The sequence below is a fragment of the Hibiscus syriacus genome, unplaced genomic scaffold, assembly GCF_006381635.1.
Source record: "Hibiscus syriacus cultivar Baekdansim isolate YM2019G1 unplaced genomic scaffold, ASM638163v2 tig00110893_pilon, whole genome shotgun sequence".
Classification (NCBI taxonomy): domain Eukaryota; kingdom Viridiplantae; phylum Streptophyta; class Magnoliopsida; order Malvales; family Malvaceae; genus Hibiscus; species Hibiscus syriacus.
This window is the reverse complement of record NW_024062901.1, coordinates 4,581,282-4,607,593: the sequence shown is the minus strand read 5'-3', so window position 1 is coordinate 4,607,593 and position 26,312 is coordinate 4,581,282. Positions and strand designations below refer to the sequence as shown.

The window sequence follows — 26,312 nt, the reverse complement described above, 5'->3', positions numbered from 1 at the left end:
GCAAAATATAAGAATCAAAGTTGGGTTTTTTGTAGATTTGGGGCACAGAGACTAAAGAAGAGACCAGATCAAAGACTAAAGAAGAAGAAGAAACGTACCTGAAGAGTAGAGACCAGGAAAGATCGACGCAGTAACGAGATTAAAGACTAAAGAAGAGATCAGATTAAAGACTAAATGTCGCTAATATTTGGTTAAATTACATGTTATATCTTATACAATATTAGAATTTATAAATTAGTCTCTAAAATTACACCTAATTTCATAATGGTCCAAAATTTAATAGATATTTAGTTGGGCGGGCGGATGCGGGGCGGGCGGATGCGGGGAGGGTAATGTCTCAAACCCATTACCCTCCCACCACCCGTGACGGGTACCACTTTCTAAATCCACACCCGCCCACTACCTACTAAAATTATACCCATCCCCGCCCCAATTGGATCGGAAGCGGTGCGAAATCCACGAAACTGTACCCGTTTGCCATCCCTAAAGAAGATATTTATTCTAGCGTCCGGATGCGGCCGTAGCGTGGTTTGGAAACGAATCCATCAGCTGATCGAACTATTTATGATCCCAGCAGTACGGATCCGTGAATCTGTTGACCATACGATCTAAATAATAAGATTTTTGTAAAAGTAAATTCCATTATTATATTTTAAAATTTTAAATTCGAGAATTATATATTAAAGACATAAACATTGATTATTAAGCAGTTGAGAATTTTTTTTATAATATATATTGTCTTATTATATGCCTTAAATTTATAAGAAAAAAATGACAAAAAAAAGTAGTCAAGGTCCTTGAATTTTGCAAAAAAAATATCAGTGTGAGCCTTCTCATCCTATTTTTTATCAATGTGGTCCTCCAACTCGAAAAAAATAACTTAATGTAGCCCTTTAACCAATATTTTTTATCATTGACCAACGGATCTGTTAATTTTTGGTGTTATAAATTGGGTAAATTACATCATTCATCGTTCAATTATTTTCTTCTCTTCTATTTTGACTATTAAACTCTAAAAGTTTTTAATTTAAAAAACTTCAGAGAGTTTAGGGACTAAAGTTATAGTTAACTCATTTTATTTTAATAGTAACCTACACAAATGGTCACTTTTGTTCCAGGGATAAATTACTAATCATGGGGTCATCTCTAAACCAAGCTGTGTATCTTTCTCGTCCAAGTTGTGTGGACTCTCCATGTATATTATGTCTTCGAGCGACCATTTTTATAAACATTATGTCATTGAGTTAATGTTTAAAAGTAACGACAAAGTCCATAAACATCATTAAAATATGATTTTATCATATCTCAGTCAACATGTTGACGTCTAGTTCAGACAATCGTTAATTTTTTTAACATAAATGACGAGTTTGGAACATATGAATAGTTGAGGGACTATTTTTATAACTTTTAATGGTTAAGAGACTTAAAACAAAACATCCTATAGTCGGGTGCATTCTATAACTTTTAATAGTTGAAGACTCAACAAAACAACACCTTATAAATATAGGACCATTTTTATACTTTACCACAAAATATACATAAAAAAGTTAGCTTCCATTTAATATTTGATGATACAGTAATCTAATATATTAATTGATTATTTAACAATTTGTTTGTAATTTTTATAAGTACGACGGTCTAATATAAATTTACTAATAATAGAGTGAAATGTTGTGATTTCCCCTTCAATTAAATTAATAACAACACCGGAGCGGGACGTTCAACAGGAATCGTAATCACAAAAAGAAGCCCTATCCATTAACGAGTATAGTAACGAAGAAGAGAAGAAGCCACCGGTGGCGCTGCCATCAAAATCACCGCCGTTATCACATTTACTTATTTGATCTCACCTCCGCCGCCTGCGCCACTACAACCAGTGAGAATACCATATCTCATTTTCCATGATCTTTTAGGCTTCAGATCTTTATTTTATGTTTCCTGATTACTCTAACTTTTAGCGATTTTAATTGATTTATTTTTTCCCTAAAATTTTAATTTAGCTTGAAGTTTCTTTTTTCTAAGAAAAAGAATTTAAGGCGCGATCTATAATATTGTATGCTACCACGCAGCATAGATTAAGCATTTCCCCTTTTCTGTTTCTTTCTGTTAATTTTTCGCTAATTATAAATTTAGCTAAGCATTTAATTTTGTTTAGAGCTTTGTGGAAGGATTTTGATGTGTGTGAAGAAACTATGGCAAGCAATTTAGGAAGAGCTCCTACTAATGGTTCCATCTATGTTTGTAATTTACCTGAGGGAACCGATGAAACTATGCTAGCTGAATATTTTGGAACGATTGGCTTGCTAAAGGTATATATAAAATTTTGATGGAAACACAAAAGGTATGCAGCTATGTGTGTGTTATATGTCGCTTATTGTTGTGTTTTTGCTGATTTTATAGAAAGATAAGCGAACTGGTCGACCTAAGGTATGGTTATACCGAGATAAGGTGACAAATGAGCCAAAAGGTGATGCTACGGTTACTTATGAGGATCCACATGCTGCATTGGCTGCTGTTGAATGGTTTAATGATAAGGATTTCCACGGGAGCACAATTGGTGTTTTTATGGCGGAGAGTAAGAGTGGTAATACTGTTATAGATCTTCCAAATGTGGCATCAGATGTTGGTGGGTTGGATGACAATGCAGCCAAGGACATGGATGGGGGTGGTGGAAGGGGTAGAGGTCGGGTTGATGCTTCAGGAAAGATGTGGCAACAGGAGGGAGACTGGCTCTGTCCGAATACAAGGTCTGTGATGTGATATTGGTGAGCAGCTTCTTCTTGCTCTTTTGTAGCTATTTTTTCAATTTTCTTGAACTCTGATTGTTCTGTTCATACTTCAATATGACTTTCTGGTTGCAGTTGTTCCAATGTCAATTTTTCATTCCGTGGTGTGTGCAACCGATGCGGAACTGCTCGACCTACAGGTGCATCTGGTGGTGGTGGAGGGGCTGGTGGTCGTGGAAGGGATCGTGGTGCCCCTGACTCTGGAGGTCATGGCCTAGCAGTAGCTGCTACTGGTGGACTTTTTGGTCCAAATGATTGGCCCTGCCCTATGTATGACCTCTAATGCTTGATTGAAACATTTTCTTCTTTTCTGGTCCTTGTGTGATCTTAGGGAAGTCAAGACTTTTGTTTTTGCTTTATGTTTCTGTTTATTTGGTACAAAGGGGAGCACTACTGCTTGAACCTAAGACCTTTACACTAACATGCTCACTCTCTTTCCACTTGAGCTAAGCCAAATTGGCATCTTTAATATTTTGGTGGGCTATGCAAATTGGTTAAGAACCACTGGTGGTGGTTTTTGTGAGCTTAGAACATTTTTAACACTTCAACTCTGCAATGTTAAGATATTTGGGTATGTTTATATATAAATGCGATGCCTTGTTTTTTGCAATGTTATTTATATCAGTTCTTTGAACTTCTGTTTAACAGGTGTGGTAACATCAACTGGGCTAAGCGTATGAAATGCAATATTTGCAACACTAATAAACCTGGTCACAATGAGGGCGGTGTGAGGTATATGATAAGTATTTGATATATTCTATTCTTAGATACAAATTAAAATCTTGTGGATATTTTCATTGAAAAATTGATCTTTCGCCTTTGTATTATTGATTTACTTTTCTAAGTAGTTTATGTGTATCCTGATCATTTTGCTTCATTTCATTCTTATTATAAGAGTATGCTTGAGGTGATTTTGACCTTTAATTCATGTATGAGGAAATCATTTTCCTTTAATATTACAAGTGTTACATATTTTTTCTGTGATTTACCTTTCGGTTTTGGATTGGCGTTGCTATATTTTTCCTCCATTTCTTTCTTTCCAAATACAATTTCACTTTGGTATCCTTTGTTTTTCTCTGAGTTTTAGTGAGAAAGTTGAGAACCATGTTTCATTGTGGGTATATTGTTGCCAATACTATTGCCAATCAGGCATGGCAGACCCCTTTTCAGTAACCATCTCTTTCAGTTAATGTGAAGTTACTAAAACGAGGCTTTACACTCTTTCAGATGCATTTACCTTTGGTTAAAGACCCCTTTTTTCAAAAGAAACTTGTACTACATTCCCTTTACTGGAAGGTGGAAAATAAAAGAAAATTCCATTACACAAAATAGTTCTTTTATTTTATTTTTTTGTACTTCATCTCTTTCATGGTTAACAGATTTTATTCATGATTAGAAGGCACACAATGGCCTGTACTTGTTAGAACTTGTAGTACAACTGGTATCCAAATTTCTAAAGTTTGTTCCATCATCTTCCTCTTAGCTACCCATTTCTGTTATCTGAACTTGTTAGAATCGGTAGTGCGAGAAACTATCTACGATCATGATGTGGAGCAAGAAGATTCCTAAATTAGGTTGCATAATCAGTCGCTTCATTGGAGGGCTAACTGAAAAGGAAAATAGTTGATTAATTTCCTCTTATTATCTGAATTGCATCCATTCCTCAACACAGTGCTCCTTTCTAACAGTTTTATCTTATTCTTTACTGATATTCTGTTGTAAGTGCCGTTACTGCATAAGCATTCTTATTGTGTGCTTTCACAGTATTCTTCTACTTGTTAACTGACTTTATCTTTAAAGCCAATGGTTTCATTTCCTCTTCTATGCTCTTTTCTATTCGTTTGAATCACTCCATCCAATTGATTTGACTCATTTAATATGCTTTTCATAGGTGGCGTGAAATGCAAATAAGTACTTTATATCATGTCATTTTACTACAGTTTTACTGTGCCTTAGCACCTTTTGTCCTTCGATTTTTACTGCTATGTGCAAGCTTCTTACATTTTCTTTAAACCTGTTCTTAACAGAGGAGGACGTGCTGGTGGCTACAAAGAACTTGATGAAGAAGAGATAGAGGAAACAAGGCGACGTCGACGTGAGGCAGAAGAAGTAAAATATATCTCCATTATCATTACTTGAAGCTTAGTTTGTTTAGTATCTTAATTTGATGGTAATTACCTGTTAATCTCAGGATGATGGTGAGATGTATGATGAATTTGGTAATCTCAAGAAAAAGTTCCGAGCAAAAACACAACAAGCTGAAGCTGCTCAAGTGCTACCAGGTTCTGGCCGTGCTGGTTGGGAAGTTGAGGAACTAGGTATTGAGTTCATTATGTTAGCAACTATTTTATATGGGGATGCGTTGTTTTAAGATACTGGTTATCGTAATTGTCAAGTTTATTTAATTAACTGAACAAACTTAAATAGCGAAGGTTTGTACTGGGGTAAAGATTAAAAAAGACTAACAGCTACCATTTGGTGACCCTCTCGAAATGGGCCTTTGTAATATCCGATCCAGATTAGTCGGTCAATAAGTCGGATACGGTGGTTATACAAAAAAAAAAAAAAGAGTTCTATTTAGGTCGAGTAAAAGTTTATATGAGCCAAGTATTCTGTACCTATGTAAAGATATATATATATTCATATTTTTATATGTAACAAGGTATTTCCTTGTATATTCTGCAGTGTATTGATGCTTTGAAGTATCATAATGTCCTAATAAAAATGGGTACTCCGCAGGTGTGGTTGACAGGGATGGAAGAGAGAGAAGCAGAGACAGAGGAAGGGAAAGGGACGATAGAGAAGGTGGCAAGATCAGAGACCGTGAAGATAGGGAAAGACGCCGTAGTCGGAGCAGAGGGAGAGATAGGGGGAAGGATCGAAGCCGTGATTATGATTATGACAGAGGTAGAGATTATGGACGGGATAGGGACCGGGATCGAGACCGAAGCAGCAGGTACTACTAAGAAAGGAGGAATCTGTTTTGTTTATGGCAAGATGATTAGAACTTTTCTGAGTCGATGGATAGCCAAGACTACTCTCTAGAATTCGATGTATATTTCGGTTTTGCTTGATGGAGTTTTATACAACACAGTTTTGGTGGTTATAGGAGTTTAGATTTTCAAATTTAACAGTTTTTAACTTTATTTTTTTCTCCTTGCAATTGAAACCAATGCTATTTCTATGCTTGCTTTTCTCGCAGCTTTTTAACATTCTCGAATCTCAGGAATTCATTTACATTGTTATGTTTTATAATTATTTATATTCTATCTATTATCTAATTTTAAGATAAATTATAAATTTCATCATTAAACTTTACTCTCTATCTTATTTTACTCATAAAACTATAAAAGTTTTCAGTTTTTTCATTAAACTTAATGCATTTAGTTTTCTCTGTCATTTAGTTGTTAAATAGTTAACGTAGTTAAAATGATATTATTTTAACGAAATAAAATTTTCACAAAAACGATGTCGTTAGTGAGAAAACGGTTGAGTAATAAATAAAAATTAATATATTGAGTTTAATAAGAAAATTGAAAAAAAAATTAAAATAAGAGATAAAATAAAGTTTAGTTATCAAAATTTTAATTTGCCCAATTAAATTTTGATATGCTTACCTGTAAATGGTTTTTGTATTAGGAATGGATGAATACGGTATATTGTAAAGTAAGAATATCAACTTGTAGGGTGAGTAAAATTTGACTTTACTCAAAAAATCAATTTTTTGATTTGATTCGAATTGACTTCGAGTTGTAATTTTATAAATTCGATTAAACTCAAAAAAAAATCAAGTTCAAATCGACTTGTAAAATACAATTCGAAAAACTAGAAAATTTTAATAATTAGTAGATTGATTTTTAAGTTTGAGTCGAAGTACAAGTCGGGTCCCTCAACTTTGTATGATATATGTAAATCATATATGAAAAAAATATGAAAAATACATATGTATTGTATATGGGTATAAAATATCATTTAAAATTAGAATCAAATAATGTCATAATATTGTAAATATTTACAATTAAATTCAAATATAAACTCAAAAATTTGACTCGACTCGACTTAAATTTTATAAACTTGACTCGATTAGAAAAATTTAAGTCAACTCTTAATTATAAAATATGACTCATCAACTCGAATAACTCAAACTTTTTTATTCCACTTGATCGAGCTCACCCATGTAACACCTTGTTCTTTCACAAGATCTTAAATGGGGAAACTACACTAGTAGTCCTTGAATGATCAATTTGGGAACATGGAAGTCATTCCCCCCTCCCCGCTCTCAAACTTTTAGAGCAAATTATACTAAATACCATTGAAGTTAATGATTATATTGTTTTCTATTGAAGTTTAAAAGGCTTCAATTTTAATAATAAATTTGATTTTGGCTTTAACTATTGCATTGTGCCGTTAACCTATCAATAGTCAGAAGATATTCGCCCCTGTCGTATTTTCATTTCAATTTAGTCTTCAATATTGCATCATTTTATATTCTATCCTAACTTAAAACCTTAAATTATAAACCCTAGATTAAGTTTTAGGTTCATAGTTTATGGTTTAGAGGTTATAATTTTGGGTGTATGGTTTATAATTTAGGGTTTTAAGTTAGAGATATAGTATAGAACGATGCAATTGAGTAACTTTGAGTGTTAAATTGATGCAAAAATACGATAGAGACGAAAGTGATATGTTGGGTCTACTACATGGGTAAAAGTTACCATTTTACCATAATTTAATGTTAATATAGAAGTTAATAATTTTTTATTCTAACTCGTCACCTTCTTCTTCAAAATTAGATTTTTTATTTATTTATTTTAGTCGTAATCGGAAATTACCACTCTTAGACATCTTTTACTGTCATCATAGACACTAATGAACTTGTCTCATTATCTTCTACAACTTTTTCAATTTAGATTTTTCTAAATATTCTCTAAAACTCACCAAATAGCCTACAGTTGAGTTTTGAAAAGCTCCCTTGCATCGTAGGCTATGACACCAAAACTCGTGGGCTACGTTACTGTAGTTCACTTTGCAATTTCACCATTCACATAGCATGTCTGTCGCCGCCATCTATCGTAGAAGGTAGAGGCCATCAACACCCATGCACCCTACTTTTCAGACAAATGCCCTTCACTCGCGACGCATGTGGTGTCCAGGGGAACTCTCTTCCCTACTTGTGCTTGAATTGCAACCTTTTGGTCCATAAGAAATGCATTTCATTTCCACCCATCATCAAATTCTTGAGGCATGAACACCCTCTTTTTCACTCCTATTCCATTACAAGAGATGACTCTAAGTCTAAGAATTGGGCTTGCGTAGTTTGTCTTGATGAGATGAATACGAAACATGGGAGTTGCCACTTTTCAGAGTGTCATTTTATTCTCCATGTGACATGTGCTACAGAAGATGAAGAATCATACTATGTGATAGTGTCTGTTGAAAATTTTTATGAAAACAGAGTATTACCTGAAGATTCTTATATTGGCATCGAAAGAAACGAATATGAAGAAGCCACTATGATCAAGCATTTCAGTCATGAACATGACTTAATGCTAAGTGACAAGATTCTAGAGGATGGTGAGTTTTTTGATGGGTGTGCATTGTTGGTCTCGAATTCATTTTACCATTGTTCAGAATGTAATTTTCTTCTTCGCAAAAAAATGTAAGTATCTTTGGTTCCATGGCTGTGAAGAACCATTCGTCCTTGTTGCAGGCTGTGTTTTCTAATGTGACTTTTGCTCCCGCGTTTGCAATGGCTTTGCCTATAAATGCTGTGGATGTGGGGAGCGTTGTTCCATCAGATGTGCAACTCCTTACACTCTCAAGTGTGAAGGACATGAACATCCTTTGTCTTATTTATACAACCACAAAGGGTCGTGCATTGGTTGTGATGAGGAAGGAGGACATTTTATATGTAAGATTTGCCAGATTGCTTTTTGTTTTGAGTGTATTAGACTATCGACCAAAGTTCGAAACAAATGTGATAAACATCTTTTGGCTCTTACAAGCGGAGATGATAATTCTTATTCAGAAAGTCATTTTTGTGACATCTGTGAGGGAGCCCGAAACCCGAGTAATTGGTTCCTTTCCTGCACAATTTGTGACAATTGTACTCACGACTCTTGTATTCTTGGAAGAGGGGCATATTCGCTTATCAAATCTGGGAAAATCTACAAAGAAGGGAAGCATCCGCACCCTCTCAGGTTTGTGAAGAAGTATTATTATCCCGATTGATTTGAATGTGGTGTTCCTTGTCAAGGTTTGGCTCTGGAGTGTATGGAGGCAGGATACAAATCTATTGTCCACTGAGAAAATCTAATTATGTTAAATCATCAAGAATAAAATACTAAATAGGAGCGTCAATCAGCTGACTGAAGTTGGTCACCGCTCCAGGTGCGGCGATGTGATGTGTGGTCCAAGTTTTAGCTGTGCAGAGTGTGAGTTTTACCTGCATAAAGAATGTGCCGAGGCACCCTCGCAGATTAATCATCCTTTTCACCGTCATCACCCTCTCTGTCTTTTGCCAACTCCAGCATACGAGGGGGGAAGCTTTTTTTTTGCAATTTTTGCGATGAAACATTTGAGAAGTCCGTTTATCATTGTTCTTGCGACATAGATCTACATATCAAATGTGCTTTCTTCACATACAACTTTGCTCAAAAGAATTTTGGAGGTACTGCCTACCAAGATCCATCCATTCCCACCCAAAATAGTGACAAGGAACTTGAAAGTTCCAAGTGCTTCGCATGTTGGGGACCATTACTTGATTCTGCTTATTACTCTCTGGATCGTGGATTTAATATTCACGAGAAAAGTGTAGAACTATCTTCTGAAATCAATTACCCACGTCACGACGAACACCCTCTTATTCTACAGCTCTGTTTTGAAAAGCTCCCTTGCATCATATGCTATGACAAAGAACGCTCTGGACTTTGTTATTGTCGTTCACTTTGCAATTTAGCCTTTCACATAGCAGGTCTGTCACCGCCATCTACTGTACAAGGTAAAGGCCGTCAGCACCCATTCACCCTTGTTTTTAGATGCGATGCATGTGGTGTAGAGGGGAACTCTGTTCCTTACTTGTGCTTGAATTGCAACCTTTTTGTCCATCAGAAATGCATTTCATTGCCACCAATCATCAAATTCTCGTGGCATGAACACCCTCCTTTTCACTCCTATTCCATTAGACGAGCTGGTTCTAAGTCTAATAATTGGGACTGCGTACTTTGTCTTGGTGAGGTGAATAGAAACATGGGAGCTCATCATTTCACTCATGAACATAACATAAAACTAAGTGACAAGATTATAGAGGACGATGAATTTTGTGATGGGTGTCCATTGCCGGTCTGGAATTCATTTTACCATTGTTCAGAATGTAATTTTTTTCTTCACAAAAAATGTGTTGAGTTTCCTAAGAACAAGCACTTTTGATTCCATAGATGCGAAGAGCCATCCATCCTTATCGCAGGCTGCGTTTTCAAATGTGCCTTTTGCTTTCGCGTTCGCAATGGCTTTGCCTATAATTGCCGTGAATGTGGGAAGCATTGTTGCCTGGTATGTACAACTCCTTACACTCACACATGTGAGGGGCATGAACATCCTGTGTCTTATTTATACAACCACGAAGGGTCATGCATTGGTTGTGGTGCGGAAAGAAGGGGAAGATTTATATGTAAGATTTGCAACATTGCTTTATGTTTTAGGTGCATTAGACGACCAAGCAAAGTTCGAAACAAATGTGATAAACATCTTTTGACTCCTACATATGGAGATGATAATGCTTATTCAGAGAGTCATTTTTGTGACATTTCTGAAGAAGCTCGAAACCCAAGTAATTGGTTCTATTCCTGTGCAATATGTGACTTTTGCTCCAAACACCGACATAAGGTGCTCTATTTTCCTTCTCATGCTCCCATTAGTAAGCCCATCGAGTTTTTAGAGACAACCCCTAACCATCCGTTCTGTTGTGATAGCGAGAAACTTGCATCTGTGTTAATTTTAATGATATCAAGCGGTCAGGGAGACCATCGAACCGAGATGGTGCAAGAAGGGCCACGAATACAAGCATTCGCCAGAGCATAATCGTGACATTGAGCCCGGATAGGTGCAAATAACTCCTCAGGTTTGGTCATTTTCCCCTCATGGCAGTATTTATTTCTAGCATACCAAATACTCCAAATTCCCACGACTATTTATGTTCTTCGCTCGATGTTATACTGCATAATCAACCAACTAAACCAATCATTAAAGTCATAACCAGAAAATTTTAAGGGCTACTGTATGTGAAGTAAATTCCAAATAGAAGCAGCGAAATGACAATCACGAATGGTGCGAGCATTCGTCTCCACGTAAATATTACAAAGCGGACATAACGAGTCATTGATCAGCCTTCTATTGAATAAATTGTATTTCGTGGGGACGAATTTTTGTAGAAATCTCCACACTTGCAATCTGATTTTTCTTCGACACGCGTAATCCGACAACCGAGAATTCATGTCCCTAGTAACAGCATAAACATTATTCGACGAAAGTTACAATTTATTACGGCTTATAACGTTGTAAACACCACTACCATCTTTGCACCAAACCCGACGATCTAAATTACAGAAAACTGTAAGCGGTATACTAAGAATACTATGCGCCTCTTCCTCATTAAATAAAGTAGAAATATGTGCTACATCCCATTCATGATTAGGATAATTAATTAGGTCCGAAACCCACTCGACATTCGCTGCCCGAGAGGCAATCAGTCTCAGTTCAGAGCCCGGTAACCAGTAGTCATTCCATATAGAAATGGAGGTACATGTTCCCACTCGCCTTTTAAGTCCCAACTCCAACAACCCTCGGACACTCCAGATACTGCGCCAGATGTATGACGACTGAGAACCAAGACGAGCGGATAGAAAATCACTGTGAGGAAAATATTTCGCCTTAAGTAGACGACTAACCAACGAGCTAGGATTCTGAATTAACCGCCAACCTTGTTTTTGCAAGTAGAGCGACATTGAACTTTGTCATATCCCGAAACCCCAAGCCCCCAAGAGTCTTCGGTTAACAAAGTCGATGCGACACACACCAGTGAATACCCTCTCTCGTCTCCGATTTCTGCCACCAGAATTTCACCATAATACTCTCCATATCTTTGCACACACCTTTCGGAAAGAGGAAACAATTCATAGCATAAAGGGGAAGGGCTTGCAGGATGGACTTAATAAACACTTCCTTAACGCCTTGGGACAAGCATCTAGTACTCCAGCTGTGAGAGCAAGAACAAAAACGGTCCTTCAAATAAGTAAATGCCACCCTCTTATTCCGGCCTACAATCGTCGGAAGACTCAAATACTTCTCTGGGTTAGAGGAATTAGATACCTGAAGGATACGACGCACATCATTTCGATTGCCAGTATGCACGTTAGAACTGAAAAATAACCCAGACTTGTCGAAATTTATCAGTTGTCCCGAACACTCCCCATAATGCCCAAGTATGTCCTTGCATTTGCTTCACCAAAAATAAGGCTATCATCTGCAAACAGCAAATGAGTTATCGATGGAGCATACTGATTCAACTTTATTCCTCAAAAGTCGTCCCTACTAGCAGCTTTGCGCAACAAGGAAGATAAGCCTTCACTACAAATTAGGAACAAATAGGGACTTAGAGGATCACCCTGACGTAATCCTTTCGAAGGGACAAAGCCCTCACCCACTGAGCCATTGATCACAACCGCATAAGATATCGAAGTCACACATCTTTGAACCATATCAATCCAACTCATCGAGAAGCCTATTTTCAACATAATCGTCCAAATGAAACTCCACTCCACTCTATCATAGGCCTTACTCATATCAAGTTTAAGTGCAAAGTAGTATTTCCTACTTTCCCGCTTTCTAACGAAAGAGTGCAAAACTTCATAGGACATAATGATGTTGTCCGTAATCAGACGACCTGAAACAAAAGCGCTCTGAGACTCATCGATGCAAACATCCAGAAAGCTCTGCATTCGATTCACCAGCATTTTTGAAACAATCTTGAAAAGCACGTTGCACAAAATGATAGGGCGAAACTAGGACAACCTAGACATATTGAATACTTTCGGAATCAAGACAATATGAGTTCGATTCACCAAATTCATGTCATGCTAAACATTAAGTAGACCTCTACAGAAATCTACAACCTCTGCACCAACAATGTGCCAAAAGCGTTGGTAGAACAGTGCACCCAAACCATCCCCACATGAGCCTTTCAACGGGCTCATGGATTTTACTGCAGTATAAACATCCTCCTTTGAAAATGGTCTACCCATATCTGTGTTCATCTCCTACGAAATACTTTGATGAATGCCATCCAAAATCTCCTCATCAATATCAGTAGCGGATGAAGAAAATAAATACATAAAATAAGAACGAGCATGTGAGTCCATCTCAACATTCCCCTCAAAACGGTCGCCCACTTCGATCTCCAAGTAATCAATGTGAAATTGCCTTTTCCTACTCGAAGCATGTCTATGAAAAAGGGCAGTGTTCTTGTCCCCATTACGCATCCAGTTAGCTCTAGCACGTTGCTCCCAATAAAGTTTCGATTTATCCATATCCAGATTCAATTGTAATTTCATATCGATCATCTCTCTCAAAACATCATCAGTGGGATCTAAATCAACTAACTCCCCCAACCTCCTGCTAAGATCATGAGAAGTAACCCCCTCTCTCTACAAATACATCAAAACCACGCATCTAGTCCCCGACTAACATGCTAAAGCTTTGTAGTTAGCATCCCCTCAGTCTTATTCCACAGCTTAACAACTTCCACCTCACAGGAATCTCCAATAGCCAAGATGACCCAAAACGAAAATGTCATTGTTTACCTGTATCGTTGAAAGAGTTTGTATTCAACAATAGCGGGCAGTGATCAAACTTCGAATGAATAAGATGAGACAATTTAAAATTCAGAAACAATACCTCCCAGATATCAGCCACCACTCCTCTATCAAGGCGCTCTCGAATGTTTGTTGCAACCGTTCTAGCTCTCTCCCAAGTAAACCAATATCCAACAAAGCCAATATCCGTTAAATTGTAATCCTCTAAAGCAAAACAAAACTCTTGCATCTGGTGATCACCGCGAACTAAACCACCCTTTTTCTAATGAGCATAGAGAATCTCATTGAAATCGCCAATGACAAGCCAAGGAAGATCAGGACAATCATCCAGACTACGAAGAAGATCCCAGGATTCCCTTCTATACGACTCCTCAGGCGAACCATAGAAACTTGTGCACCTCCAACTATTACCCTCCGAATCATCAGAAAAAACCACATCAATGTGAAAGTCCGAAAAAGACCTCAAGAACACTACACATGAATTACACCAGGACTTTCTCCATACGTAAGTGCTATAAATTTGTCTCCATTAGAAAAATTACAGTCGGGTTGACATCCCGCAGCAAATTGCGGAGACGACTAACCGCCCGAGGTCTCCCCAAACCCCGGACGTTCCAGCTCATGAGCTTCATTATGATCGGCTGGCTTGGATATGTAGGTCTGTCGATAAATTCAAATTTCTAGCAACGTTTTCTACTAGAGCAATCGAAGCAGTTGGACTACTCCGTTGTCTCTTTGCATTGTCAGACTGCTCCAAAGGTTTTTCTTCTTCCACTCCTACCATTATCACATCCATCCCTCCCCCATAGCTATTGTTCGAACTATCCACAGAAAAAGCCTTCTGTACCCACTTTTTAGTCGAGGCTCCCCCGACTTAGTCAAGTCTTCCATTGCCGTGGCACTCACATTAACAGCATCTGATTTAACCAAACTCCCCTCCCACTTCATCCCTCAACCACGGAATAGTTCCGACACCCCTAGTTCTTGCTGGTGCCCGTAAGGAAACATCCCACTGTGGGACCAAAACCGCCTTCTCCTGTAACACCCTCCAAGGGCAAAAAATTTCCCCATGGCCTAACAGCCCACACAAGAAACAGAAAAGCCTCAGCTTTTCATACTGGAACGTAACATTGGTGGATGACCCACTCGGCAACGCAAGTTTTTTCCTCCGTTTTAGAGACTTCCGAACATCCAGAGCTACTCGAATCCGCAAGCATCCTCTATATCCAAGCGTAACTACACAAGAGTAACTACACTTGCATCATACTCTAGGAATCGCCCCAAAAAATCACCCAATTGTTTCACTACCTGTTCTGAGACAAAACCCACCGGAACATTATTAACAATAACCCAGAAGTTTGCAGTAAATAAGTTTACCAGCGTCGGATTTTCCCTGGCTGTAACCGGTGTAACACCAATAAGTGTGAATTAAAATACCAAGGGCCACCTTGTTCGATCCTGTCCACATCGATCACGTGAAAGAAACGAAATAGATATCGCCCTTCTCCTAATTCCGTTATAAAGATGCCCCCAATAAGGTGCCAGACATTCGCCAAAGTGGATAGCATTGCCTGGAAATTTATCATTGAGACTGACAGAAACCTCCCAACGAAACAGTGGTCAAAAGAGATCGATGAATTGTTTCCAGATTGGGCCAAAACTAAGACTTCATCTTCCCCTTCGCCCAGATTTAGCACACTCAAATCACGATCTAGATCCCCCATAGCCCCTCCTTCACAGGCCAAAAAACTAAGAAACCAATGAAAACGAGGAAACGCAGGAAAAGGGAAAGACGACTAGCAAAACTAGAAGACTGGCAAAACTAGAGGACGTGCCAAACATAGGCAGAAGAAAATGGCGTGCCAAAAAGGTAGAGTGCAAACCTGCGCCATTGGTTTTATTTATGTGCAACTTGTTGCGGAAAATGTATTATTATCCGAAATGCTTTGAATGTAATGTCCTTTGTCAGGATTTGTGATGTCCATTGGGAATGTATTTGCCCTTCTTATCTGATGGTTACCTTTCTGTGTCAAAATTACAAAATTGGCTGCGTACGATTACTCCTAATGTTGTGCATGTTAATTGTTTGTTTAGCTGAGAGTTAATATATCCTTCTACCCTAAAGTTGGAAGCACCTCAGCAATTTTTTGGACCTAGATCTTACCTACACTTTGTCATTTTTCTTATTTTAATCCTTGAACTTGTTTATCTTTTCGATTGCATGGCAGCCTCGCAATTAGAATTGCACAAAAAATTCGAATATCCGATTTTGTGCAAAAAATTATCCGAAACCGAATTTGGGAAAAACTGGTTTTTTTTAAACCGGATCGGATATTTTAAAACCGAATAGTATAACCGGTTTGGGAAAAAATTGGACGACCGGATTTTTTACCAGATTAAAAACCGGTTTGAAAAAAAACGGATAAAAAACTAGTTTTTTATCCAGAAAAAAAATCCGGTCTGGGGTTTAAAAAATTGGATGACCGGATTTTTTACCGGATTAAAAACAGTTTTTTTTAAAAAACCGGTTTTTTCAAACCAAAACCGGTTACACCGGTTACATCATCCGGCCCTCCAAACCGGTTATGATCCGAACCGATTTTTTTATAAACCGGTTTTCTGACTTAGTGAAAAAACCGGATCGGATTTAAATCCGGCTATGTGCATCTCTACTCGCAATATACTACATGAATTTGACAAATTTATACGGAATGCAATAAGTAAAAGTTCAATAATTTTATAAGTGGCAATACAGGGATCAATGAATGACTCTATACTGATAAATGAATACACAGCCCTTCGTTATCTCTCGGAGCCAAATGAAAAACAGTAATTTGTTTAATAATTTTGGTACCATTTCAAACCATCCAAAATCGAATCATGAATCACTGTAATTAAAACTACAAGTTCAGACACACAATACTTGGAAGAATATGTTGTCCATATGTAAATGAATACATCTCCGAAATGGACGTGACAAAGATGGATATCTCTGTGATAGATATCATTTCCAAGCGACTGCATCGATCTCATCTCTGGCTGATTTGTAAAGCTCGAGTCTTTTGGCAATTTGGGTTCTCCTCTCCATCAGTTGGGGATCCTCATCTAACATCGCACTAAGTCGTTCCTTCTGCATAACCACCACAAAGATTTAGTCGGTAATCTAAAATGCTTTTAGCAAGGCTTGTGACGCAGTAACAAGACAACAGCAACGTAACACGATCTCTTTATCCCTTTCACGACTGCTTTATCTGAGAAAAGTGCAGATCGAGTAATGTATGTATGTGCCCATTTTGTGCCTACTTTCCCATATTGGAAGAATGGTACATCTTGGGAAGGAAGACCTTTTATGTAAGTGAAATAACCAGAGCCTAGAAGGCATAAACAACTCTTCAAGGGTAACTTAAAAAAACTATTCTACCAACACGAGAAATTTCTTTACATTCATTTCTTTATAACTCGATCAAATTTCTTCAAATTTGTGCATATAGGAAATAAAATTATAATAAGGTAATTTACCTCTCTTCTCCCTATTTGGGCATAAAAGTTGGTCAGCAGTGACCTCTTGGCCTCTCTGACTTGGCAATAAACCACAGCTTTAGGAATGGTATTCTTCAATGTATCAGAAACCATGGCTATATAAGAGCTAACATTTGATCCTGAACCAACAAATACATATTTTCCGCTGCTTGTTAATAATCAATCAATATTGTATATATTCTCCTTTAAGAATAATGTTTTAACATTGTATATATTCTAAAGTTAGTTCTGCAAATAATTATGGAATTTCCATAGTTTCAAGAGTAACTTGAATGTTAAGAATAAAATAGGATTCAGAGTATTTTGAAACACTACTCTAAATTAAGTGCTAAGAGGATCTTCGAGCACAAATGTCTCATTTGGCCACATAAGTATGAACACAAGAAAGAGCTTAATTATTATGATTATTAAAATAGTCTGTCATATCATAAAGAAGACTAAATTTGAACTTGAAATTAGAATGATAAGTACAAATTCTACTAAAAAATGAGATCTTTTCAAAATAAGCAAAATATTTTCCCTCTGTCCAAAACAAGCCATTTGAGCGGTTAAAAATTAAGTGAAGCTAGTTTATCGCAACACTCCTACCAAACAAAGCAAGTGTAGTAACACAACCAGCAAAGAGAACTTCACTACCAATCCTTCTGAGAGAATGATCAGTAAAATCATTATGAGTTTTGCATTTTCTCTGATTTCTTTCGGTTTACTCTTTTCGCAAACTTCCAAAAAATCAACAGTCAAGTAAGGACTCCATCCAATCCTTCTGAGAGAATGATCATGGTAAAGATCATTATTTGGGCCAGGTGGGTTTGCATTCTTCTCTGATTTCTTCTCTGGTTTACTCTCTGGTTCTGCATGAAGCTTCCGGAAAAAATCAACAGTCAAGTAACTGGACTCCATCTCCACTAACCGTATAACTGTTTTACGACCTTCTTCACGAAATCTTTCCAACGCTTCATTTGCAGCAGTAGCTATGTCACTTTGAAGTGTTGGGAACCGTTTCAATTCCTGTGGTTGTCTCCAATTAGCATATTATCTATAGGTCCTATTATTAGTTCGAATGAACCCACAAAAGCAGCGTGTAAAAAAGTCCACGCGCACACATACACTTTTTCTTTTGTCCATTTCATATTTCTAAGAAAAATTTCAATTACAAGTGACAAAACATGAAAATGATTCATTGAAGCCATATTTCTCCCCGAAGATTCATGAAAATGAATGTTTCCAGCTAATAACTACTTACCTCAGTTTCAGCTATTGACTTCCTCACAAGTTCTTTCAAAACAAAATGTACCTGAAGATCAAAGCATACAAGATCAATGTTTCACTTCTCTGCAAAACTATTTAGAAAGGAATAAATAGAAATTGCAATAAAAAACAAGCTACTAAAAGAAACACAAGACCAAATGACCCTCGTGTGAGAGTTAGACTCGTGAGAACCAAACAGAAATCTCCCACAAATAGTATACACAAAATCTTGTCAGAATCTTCCTGTTGGTCTACACGACAAACCAGTACCATATAATGCATCTTCACAAAGTTGAAAGTCAACCAAGCAACAGCAGCTGTTAGTGTGGTTCTGTACTCGAAGTAAAAGTAACAGCATGGGTAAGAAAATTACAGCATCTACAGAGGCTTCAGCTGGCCCCTTGAAATAGGTAATAGAACCATCAATGAGCCTTCTGTAACCTTGTTCCGGAGCAATCAAATGTGGCTGATAGCCATCGGCTTCAGTGACAACTTTCTGGACATTTTTTAATGAAAGGTGACGATCAAAGGGAAGCTTCTTCAAAGCAGCTGGCAATTGGTGGTCAAAAACTCCATAAATCCGATCACCTCCGGGTCGCCTGAAGCAGCAACTTACTATTTAATTATATAAAAATTTAAAGGACAAGACTCAAATTATACTAATGGAAATGGCATAGCTGACAACATCCAAAGGGAACATACTCTACAACTATAAGAAAATAATGTCATGAGATTTATTGAACTTTCTAGGACATAGACTCATTTTTATAGCTGACTATCACTAGCACCATATACAAGCCAACCAGACAATACTGAATAGTAAGAGGTCAGAACAAGAGCTTTAAAGATTGAATAATATGATTCCTTAATTGTAAGTTTACAATCACTAGACGAATATCAATATGTCAACATACTTTAAGGAATAAGACTCATAACATAAGAAATTGAATTCAGAAAGTAGAAATACTCTAACGAGAATTGTGAAACTGACCAAAAACTTAAATCAAACTGGTATAGAAGTTTCAATTCTGAAAAAATTATGCACTTACCCTCCATCCAGGTGCTCCTTGAAAACACGATCAAATGCACGACAAAGTTCTAAAATCATGTACAACTGGGCCTGTAGATACATTTAATATTGTTCAAATGAACACTTGAAGAAGTACCCATTCACAAGTAAAGCAAACTGATTTTGAAAGGTCTAATTTTTTACCCCTCCGTCTGCTGCAATAGGCCTGCCAATGCGATCCAACTCTGCATTGAGCTCGTCAATTGTCTTATTTATCATAGCAATGATGCTTGGTATGCGCTGCCTGATTACAAGCTCTAAATGCTGAAATAGAAGAAAATTTAAAAATAGTTAAAATTATACATACATATAAGGACTCGTAGACATACAGTGAGATGCCAAAGTTTCTGTGAGTTAATAATATTAAATGAAGCAAACAAAATAGAAAGATGAAAAACACCTGAGACAAAAGTTTTGCAAGATACTCTGATCCCATCCTACTTGCCAAGTGTCCATAATCAGGGCTTGTTTCAAAATATTCACGCTCTTTTCGACGAGCAATAATCATATCAACATTCTTATTGATGTCAGCTTGAGAACGATTAACAATTCCAACCCAAGGATGCTGTAGCCTATATGCCCTTCCTTCGAGAACCTGAAAGATTTATATCGAATAACTATAATGTTTATGTATGGTTTTAACATCTAAATGGGAATTGTTCCAAACTTCCAATTGATCTGACATTATACATCATGATATATAAATGCCACATAAGAAAGGAAGAATAATAATTTCAAATGGAGCCTTTAGGCAATAAAGCTAATTTAAAATAAATCATGGACTGTGACATTGTCATGTAGGGTTTGATGATGATTTTGTATAGACTATCATCTGCATGTATAACTTCCAGCGAATATTATACAAGCATTCCATGACCAGGTAGCAATGCAGTAAGTATGATTAAATACATACTTCTGTAGCATTTGTTCCCTTATCCATCAGATCAAGTTTTGTTAGCACCCCAAAAGTTCTTTCACCTGAACACACAAAATATCATGAAAACATAAATCTCCTTGCTGCGGGAAATTTCCTATCACATAACAATGCATCAGAATAAGGTAGAATAAAGCAGATGTTCAGAATACCAGATGGATCCACTTCTCTTGCAAGTTTAATGGCATCTGAAGTGGCAATATCTTGATTGGCAGGAGTAATAGCCAATATTATGCTGTTAGGCTACATAATTGAAAACAAACTCGGTAAGAAACATAACAAAAATACAAGAGATGCAACATTAGGCCAAAAGCACTTTTAGATCTTGCTTGTAGAAGACAATGGAAACAAAACTAAAATCAAGTGGTCTCAGGTTGAAGGCATAATATGTTGTCAACATGGAACTGACCATTTAATTACTGAATGCTCGTAACTGCACACATTGTATATTTAATGCAGATGCCTGATCCAGTCTAACAATCAACTATTGCATCATTGTGCACCAGTTCCTAATTAAACCATGGTTTCCTGGATTTATATGCTCTTACTTGAGTGAGTTCTATTTTTCTTTTTTATTTCAAGAATAGCGTATGTCTGAGTCATACATATTTTAGCATTAAAAATCATTTACAAGTCAGCAAGTGTCAAGTAACTCACCTTTTCAACATAAGAACGGACCATATTTTCAATATCTTCGACTATACTATCCGACTGTCCTTCTGCAAAAGCCACAGTTAAAATCTTCATGATTAAGGATTCTGTATTGTACACTTACAAGGGCGATAAATCCAAATCACTTTAGCTTTTCAAAATAAAAAAATACATATATATATATATATTTACCTACAGCAACCTTTGTCAGCCCAGGAAGATCTATAAGTGTCAAGTTGACAACTGCCAAATAAAAGCAAACATATTAGAGTCTTGTATGAAGAGCATAATTTAATTTTCTCAGTAGAATAATCTGCTTCAACTACAATGGACTACAGGGTAAGAATGTACAAATGAATCACATATTTGAATTACTAATCCTTCATTCTTAACATTAGTAAGTGTCACTAAATATTTATGGTGAGAATACAAACACACACACATATATCGAAAGAGCGTTCACAAACTTAATATCAGCAAAAGGATTAGAACAGCATGTATCTTTCATTCTTTGTCTTTACTTTTGTCCAATGCATAACTTGCATACAGTATAAAATCAAGATAGAGGTAGGTATAAGGGTAGACCATTTGGAGAATATATGCTCAAGTGAATTGGAATATTAGAGATTTGCTTTGTTTTCCCAGTTATTCGATCTGTTTCATCTGAAATCTCCTTACGTACAGCAGCTGCATAAACAGTATTCAGATCACTTGTTAATAAGATAATCATCTCAATTTTGATACTGAACATGAAAACTAAAAATTTACAGGGGGGAAAATGGCTAATGGTGGACCAGCAGTCATACGTAAAAGTAAAAATAATCGTTACAAGGAGAAGAAAAAATAAGGAACTGGAAAGTGGAAAGCACAATGTTAGTGAATAGAAGAATAAAAACAATTTAATCTCAAAATGAAAATTTTCTAGCTTATCCAGTGCAAGTTGAATTCACCATTAGACGGCTACTTGCATAGTTGTTAAGAATGCTTGCTGAGTGCATTTGTGCTAGGGATGATATCGATCTGAGAGTTTTTACCCAAAATAAAGTATAAGTAAAAGCATCCTTTTATGTCCCTTCATTGCACAGAATGGAAGCTACCAGTACCAAGAGTATTGTTCTTTGTGTATCCCATAAGTTAAAGTTACCAAGCCAACACTTATCACGATTTGAAACAATCTAATCTGATACTAACAGAGACAACCACAAAGCTTCATACCTTAATGCCATAGACATTTCAACCACGAAGCTTCTTACCTTAATAGCATAACTATTTTTTACAAGTTATAGCTCAAACATGGAAGACAAGGTTTTTTGTTTTCTTTACCCTTTTCAAAATATCTAGATGTAAACAAGAATGTCTATTTCATATGCAAGAATTTCTCTTACTTTAAAAGGGGATGAGAAAAGAAGCTATCAAGTTGTACCATAATGAAATTATTGACATATACACTACACCTGAAGATAAGTCCTGAAGAACACAAACCTCATTCTCAACCTATATCCCATAAAATAATAAAATAAAAACAGGAGGGACCACAGTCTCATCTTAACATAAAACAAATCTAGAGCTCTAATGTATCAAAGAAATACAATTATTTCAGAAGGAGCAATATGCACTCCTCAAAAAACCTGTATACTCTCAAGTCTCAGCTAGTACCTATAACCTCTCCAATTCCCTAGGAAGAAGAAACTGAATTTTATACACATATTATTACCAAAGAAAAAAAGGAAACATAAACAGCTAAACAACATTATATAAGCTAGAAATTTTGAGAACACGAGTAGGCAACGAATTTAAATTTTTAGATAAAAGAGCATCCTAATAGCTGTAGTACCGAAATCTGTGAATCTCCTCTTGGGTGCATGAAGAAACTCAGCATATTCAGCCCCTGATTCTGTCTTATGAAGCTGCAACACCAATGGCCTCCGTGTAACAATCCCTTAAAAGTTAAAACGCAAGAAAAAAATAAAAATTAGATTTTGAAAGGAACATGTTCTTCATCATAACTAACTTCGCAATTCGCATATCATAATTATAATTACAAGTGAAAACTTTGAATTTAATTTCGGAACAGAGATCGCGGCAAATCACGTTCAGTATAGTCGTGATCTAAAACTATGCTCAAATGATTTATTTGGCTAAAATTAGGAACATGAATTAATATGTTTATATCCAATCACATCACCTTCCAATCAGCAAGATCCGACATTTAAGTGTTCAGTTTTCCTATTATCCGTTATTTTATTAAAATTCGAATAAATTATATGAAACTTTACCAGATCCACGAGGTAAGAAATCCCTGCCTACAATGCTCTCCAAAACCGAAGATTTCCCTGAACTCTATTTTCCAATGGAAAAGAAAGGTTTAAATAAAAATGAAAAAACAACAATAAAAAAGAGAGAACTAGTTAAGGAATTGGTTTAATAGGAATTTGACCTGGCCACCGACAACGGCAACAGAAGGAAGTGCTTCCCAGAGTGACATTCCTTGGCCGCCATGATCGCCGAGGACAGTGCAGGCTCTTTGGATTTTGTTTACGAGACCGATCAAGCTCTCCATAGTCGCCATTTTTTCAACGCGAAAATGGAGGGTTTTTGGATCTGACACTAGAAAGCCGGATCGGAAATGGGTCGCTCGGATCTCTTTGATCAGAAAAAAGTGGGGATGGAAGTTCGATGCAGGGAGAGAAATAACAAACAAATGAAATAAGAACTACGCTTTTCCTCTTTGAAATTTAAAATTTTGATAAATACGGAAAAAATGAAAATCAAATTATGGTAATGTAGTTCTAAGTTTTTGTTAAATTCTTCTAGTAGTCCCTATTTTAAACGTAAATTGTAAATTAATGCATATACTTTAATTTATTTTTTAGTTAAATTACACATTTAATACACAAACTATCATTTTTAGTCTATTTTAATACCTAAAATTTCAAAAAAAAAATCAAAAATATACCTAAAGTTTATTTTTTATTTCATTTTAATATTGTACGTAAAACTTTAACTTTGTTTCATTTTATAGTATCATGTTCAAGATTTAACATTAATTTTGGGACAAAAACTGAAAATTTAAATACTAAAACGAACCAAAACTAATAGTTTATATACTAAACACATTAAATTTTTAATAACAGGTGTTAAAGTGAAATGCAAATTAAATATTAAATATAATTTTAAAAAGTAAAAAATAAAAAATTTACTAAAACAGATAAAATGATAATTTAATACTAAACACGTAGTTTATCTTTCATTTTTCAGGTCTTGTTTTTCAAAATTTGAAATGATCCTAAGCCATAGTTCTAATAACTTTCAGGCAGCGACTTTGATAAAAGGTACTAACAAAAGTTAAAAGTAAACCCAATAAATTATACATAAGCGTGCAGTGTCTTCTACTTTTTTACTGTATAAAGTTATGTTTAGTTTTGAATTTTATAATATTTTATAATTAATCTTCAAATTAAATTTCTTAAGTATTTTAATAATATGACGTTTTACGATTACATTAAAATGATAAACAAAATGTTAAGTTTAAAGATCGATGTTGATCTATCCAATGATGTTAAAAAGGTATAAAATAATTTTTTTTTTATTTTTGTGATTTTTTTTCTCTTTGATTTTGTTTAGCCTTAGACGGTATTAATCTTAATATTAATTATCGACCGTCGGTGACTATTAATTTTTTTTTATATTATGTCTTTTCTTTTCTTTTTTCTTGAATCTTTTTAATTTTGAATAAAAATTTATGTTTTTATGACACATTTATTCTCTGTTTTTGTGGCGTGCTTTTTCTCTACTCCTATGACACTATACTTATGGTTTTTCATACATTTTTTTTGCATACATTTACGATCGTTTTGGTTATCGCACAAAAACCATCACGATATTTATTTTTTGATTGGTTTGTCGGTGGTCACCTATAATCAAATATCATCTTTTTGGTAAAAGATTGTTTGTCGATGTAATCAGAATTATGTAATGTAACAGTTTACCAGATTATTTGAATCGCATACCATCCTTTATAACTTCATAAAGTATCTTATTTGACAGAGACAATGAGTTTTTATAAAGGTTATTGGGTTTTGACGTTCGTCTTCATTCTCAATGTGATGTTTTATTTTTCTTCGTATCTTTAGTTTTAATATTTTACTTTTGTATGAGTATTTTGATTACTATTATCTCCAAATTTCTCTCTATATTTTGATGCGTTGTAATTTTAACTCATTATATTATTAATGAAATTTAGTTGTCATTGTTAAAAGAAAAGATTGATGTTGATCTAGGAAAAAAAATAAGAACCAAATTAAAAATAATAATCAAATTTATATTATTCACATTAGAAAGCCAATAACTTGATATGAAGCCAATTCATATTAGAAAACAAAACTCCCCCAAAATTAGTTTTCTTATTTCACAAAACTTAAATACTAAACACCAAATTCTTTATCATATTTGTCACTACTAAATTGACATTCGTTTAACACAAGGAAGAGAAGTGGTCCCACCTTCATATTTGACAATCACTTTTTAACCTTTGCCTCCCTTCCATTAAAGAGAATCAATCAATCGGTCCCTTGTAAATCAATTCCCCCTAGCTTTTAACAAACGCCATAGTTCTTAAAAGGGGAAACTAATCACATCTTTTTTTCTTCTAGAAGATTAGATATAGATGATAACGGCTAAGTTAGGGTCAAATTTTTACTCCATCGACCTGAAAATAAATATCTTCCACTTGAATCCGACCAGGCTCAAAAAATTTATTTTCTTTACCCGATCCAACCTAAGAAATATATCTTCCACCCTACTTTGACCCGACCAGAGTTTTTAGAGAATAAATTCAACCCAACCCGATATAAAATAAAGATTTAATTTTAAAAATAATAAAAAATTTAAGAAAATTACATTATTATCATTAAGTCAAGTCGAAGTTTTTTCCCCCTCCACTCAAACTCGACCTAACCTCACCCCTTTAAAAATATGACCCAATTCGACCCGAAACCGGATTTTTTTAATATAAAAAAAATATGACCCTATTGAATAGGTTCAAGTCAAAACCCGTCGAATTCGAGTAAAAATACCATCCCTAAGATTAAATTTGAAGGCAGTGTTGAGCTTTAATTTAATCTACTTGCTATGCATATTCCTATAGTGGACTTGGGACTAAGCATTCCTTTTTTTTTCAGCATTTGAAGATTCATCTCTGAAACTAGGAGTTCATC

The 26,312-nt window shown here is 35.7% G+C and overlaps 2 protein-coding genes and 1 long non-coding RNA gene across 6 annotated transcripts; 1 reads left to right on the top strand and 2 right to left on the bottom strand.

Annotated features, from left to right (window-relative positions):
* The first annotated feature begins 1,762 nt into the window (after positions 1–1,762).
* Positions 1,763–22,387, top strand: LOC120145501 (transcription initiation factor TFIID subunit 15-like). Of its 4 annotated transcripts, none has more exons than XM_039159326.1 (8): positions 1,763–1,876; positions 2,156–2,309; positions 2,401–2,747; positions 2,862–3,056; positions 3,435–3,518; positions 4,814–4,895; positions 4,978–5,170; positions 22,377–22,387. In XM_039159326.1, the coding sequence occupies exons 2-7, from the start codon at positions 2,193–2,195 to the stop codon at positions 5,155–5,157; spliced, it is 1,005 nt and encodes a 334-aa protein (XP_039015257.1). In that variant the 5' UTR covers positions 1,763–1,876; positions 2,156–2,192; the 3' UTR covers positions 5,158–5,170; positions 22,377–22,387. The 4 variants fall into 4 exon arrangements, with proteins under 4 accessions (XP_039015257.1, XP_039015256.1, XP_039015254.1 ...); XM_039159325.1 differs by lacking the exon at positions 22,377–22,387 and adding an exon at positions 5,526–5,980 and having other exon boundaries at positions 1,764–1,876; positions 4,814–4,892; positions 4,978–5,104; XM_039159323.1 differs by lacking the exon at positions 22,377–22,387 and adding an exon at positions 5,526–5,980 and having other exon boundaries at positions 1,764–1,876; positions 4,978–5,104.
* On the bottom strand, positions 11,259–15,574 carry LOC120145503. The gene is made up of 2 exons (XR_005518133.1): positions 13,737–15,574; positions 11,259–13,642 (listed from the first exon to the last, which is right to left on the bottom strand). It is a non-coding gene; the product is annotated as an uncharacterized LOC120145503 (long non-coding RNA).
* On the bottom strand, positions 16,475–23,815 carry LOC120145496 (dynamin-related protein 1C-like). Its single transcript, XM_039159319.1, has 16 exons — positions 23,534–23,815; positions 23,373–23,436; positions 22,931–23,035; positions 21,682–21,783; positions 21,289–21,339; positions 21,103–21,164; positions 20,598–20,688; positions 20,425–20,489; positions 19,912–20,106; positions 19,656–19,775; positions 19,492–19,562; positions 18,816–19,041; positions 18,438–18,488; positions 17,950–18,202; positions 17,174–17,313; positions 16,475–16,784 (listed from the first exon to the last, which is right to left on the bottom strand). Exons 1-16 carry the CDS (start codon positions 23,663–23,665, stop codon positions 16,659–16,661), a joined length of 1,854 nt encoding a protein of 617 aa, XP_039015250.1. The 5' UTR covers positions 23,666–23,815; the 3' UTR covers positions 16,475–16,658.
* Between the last annotated feature and the right edge of the window lie 2,497 nt (positions 23,816–26,312).

Coding starts and splice junctions, on each gene's coding strand:
- LOC120145501 (XM_039159323.1), top strand. CDS start 2,193: ATGGCAAGCAATTTAGGAAGAGCTCCTACTAATGGTTCCATCTATGTT. Junction 3,057..3,434: donor AATGATTGGCCCTGCCCTAT/GTATGACCTCTA, acceptor TCTGTTTAACAG/GTGTGGTAACATCAACTGGG. Junction 4,896..4,977: donor GTCGACGTGAGGCAGAAGAA/GTAAAATATATC, acceptor TGTTAATCTCAG/GATGATGGTGAGATGTATGA.
- LOC120145496 (XM_039159319.1), bottom strand. CDS start 23,665: ATGGCGACTATGGAGAGCTTGATCGGTCTCGTAAACAAAATCCAAAGA. Junction 19,563..19,655: donor CTATTGCAGCAGACGGAGGG/GTAAAAAATTAG, acceptor ATGTATCTACAG/GCCCAGTTGTACATGATTTT. Junction 17,314..17,949: donor TCATTCTCTCAGAAGGATTG/GATGGAGTCCTT, acceptor TTGTTGGTTCAG/GATCAAATGTTAGCTCTTAT.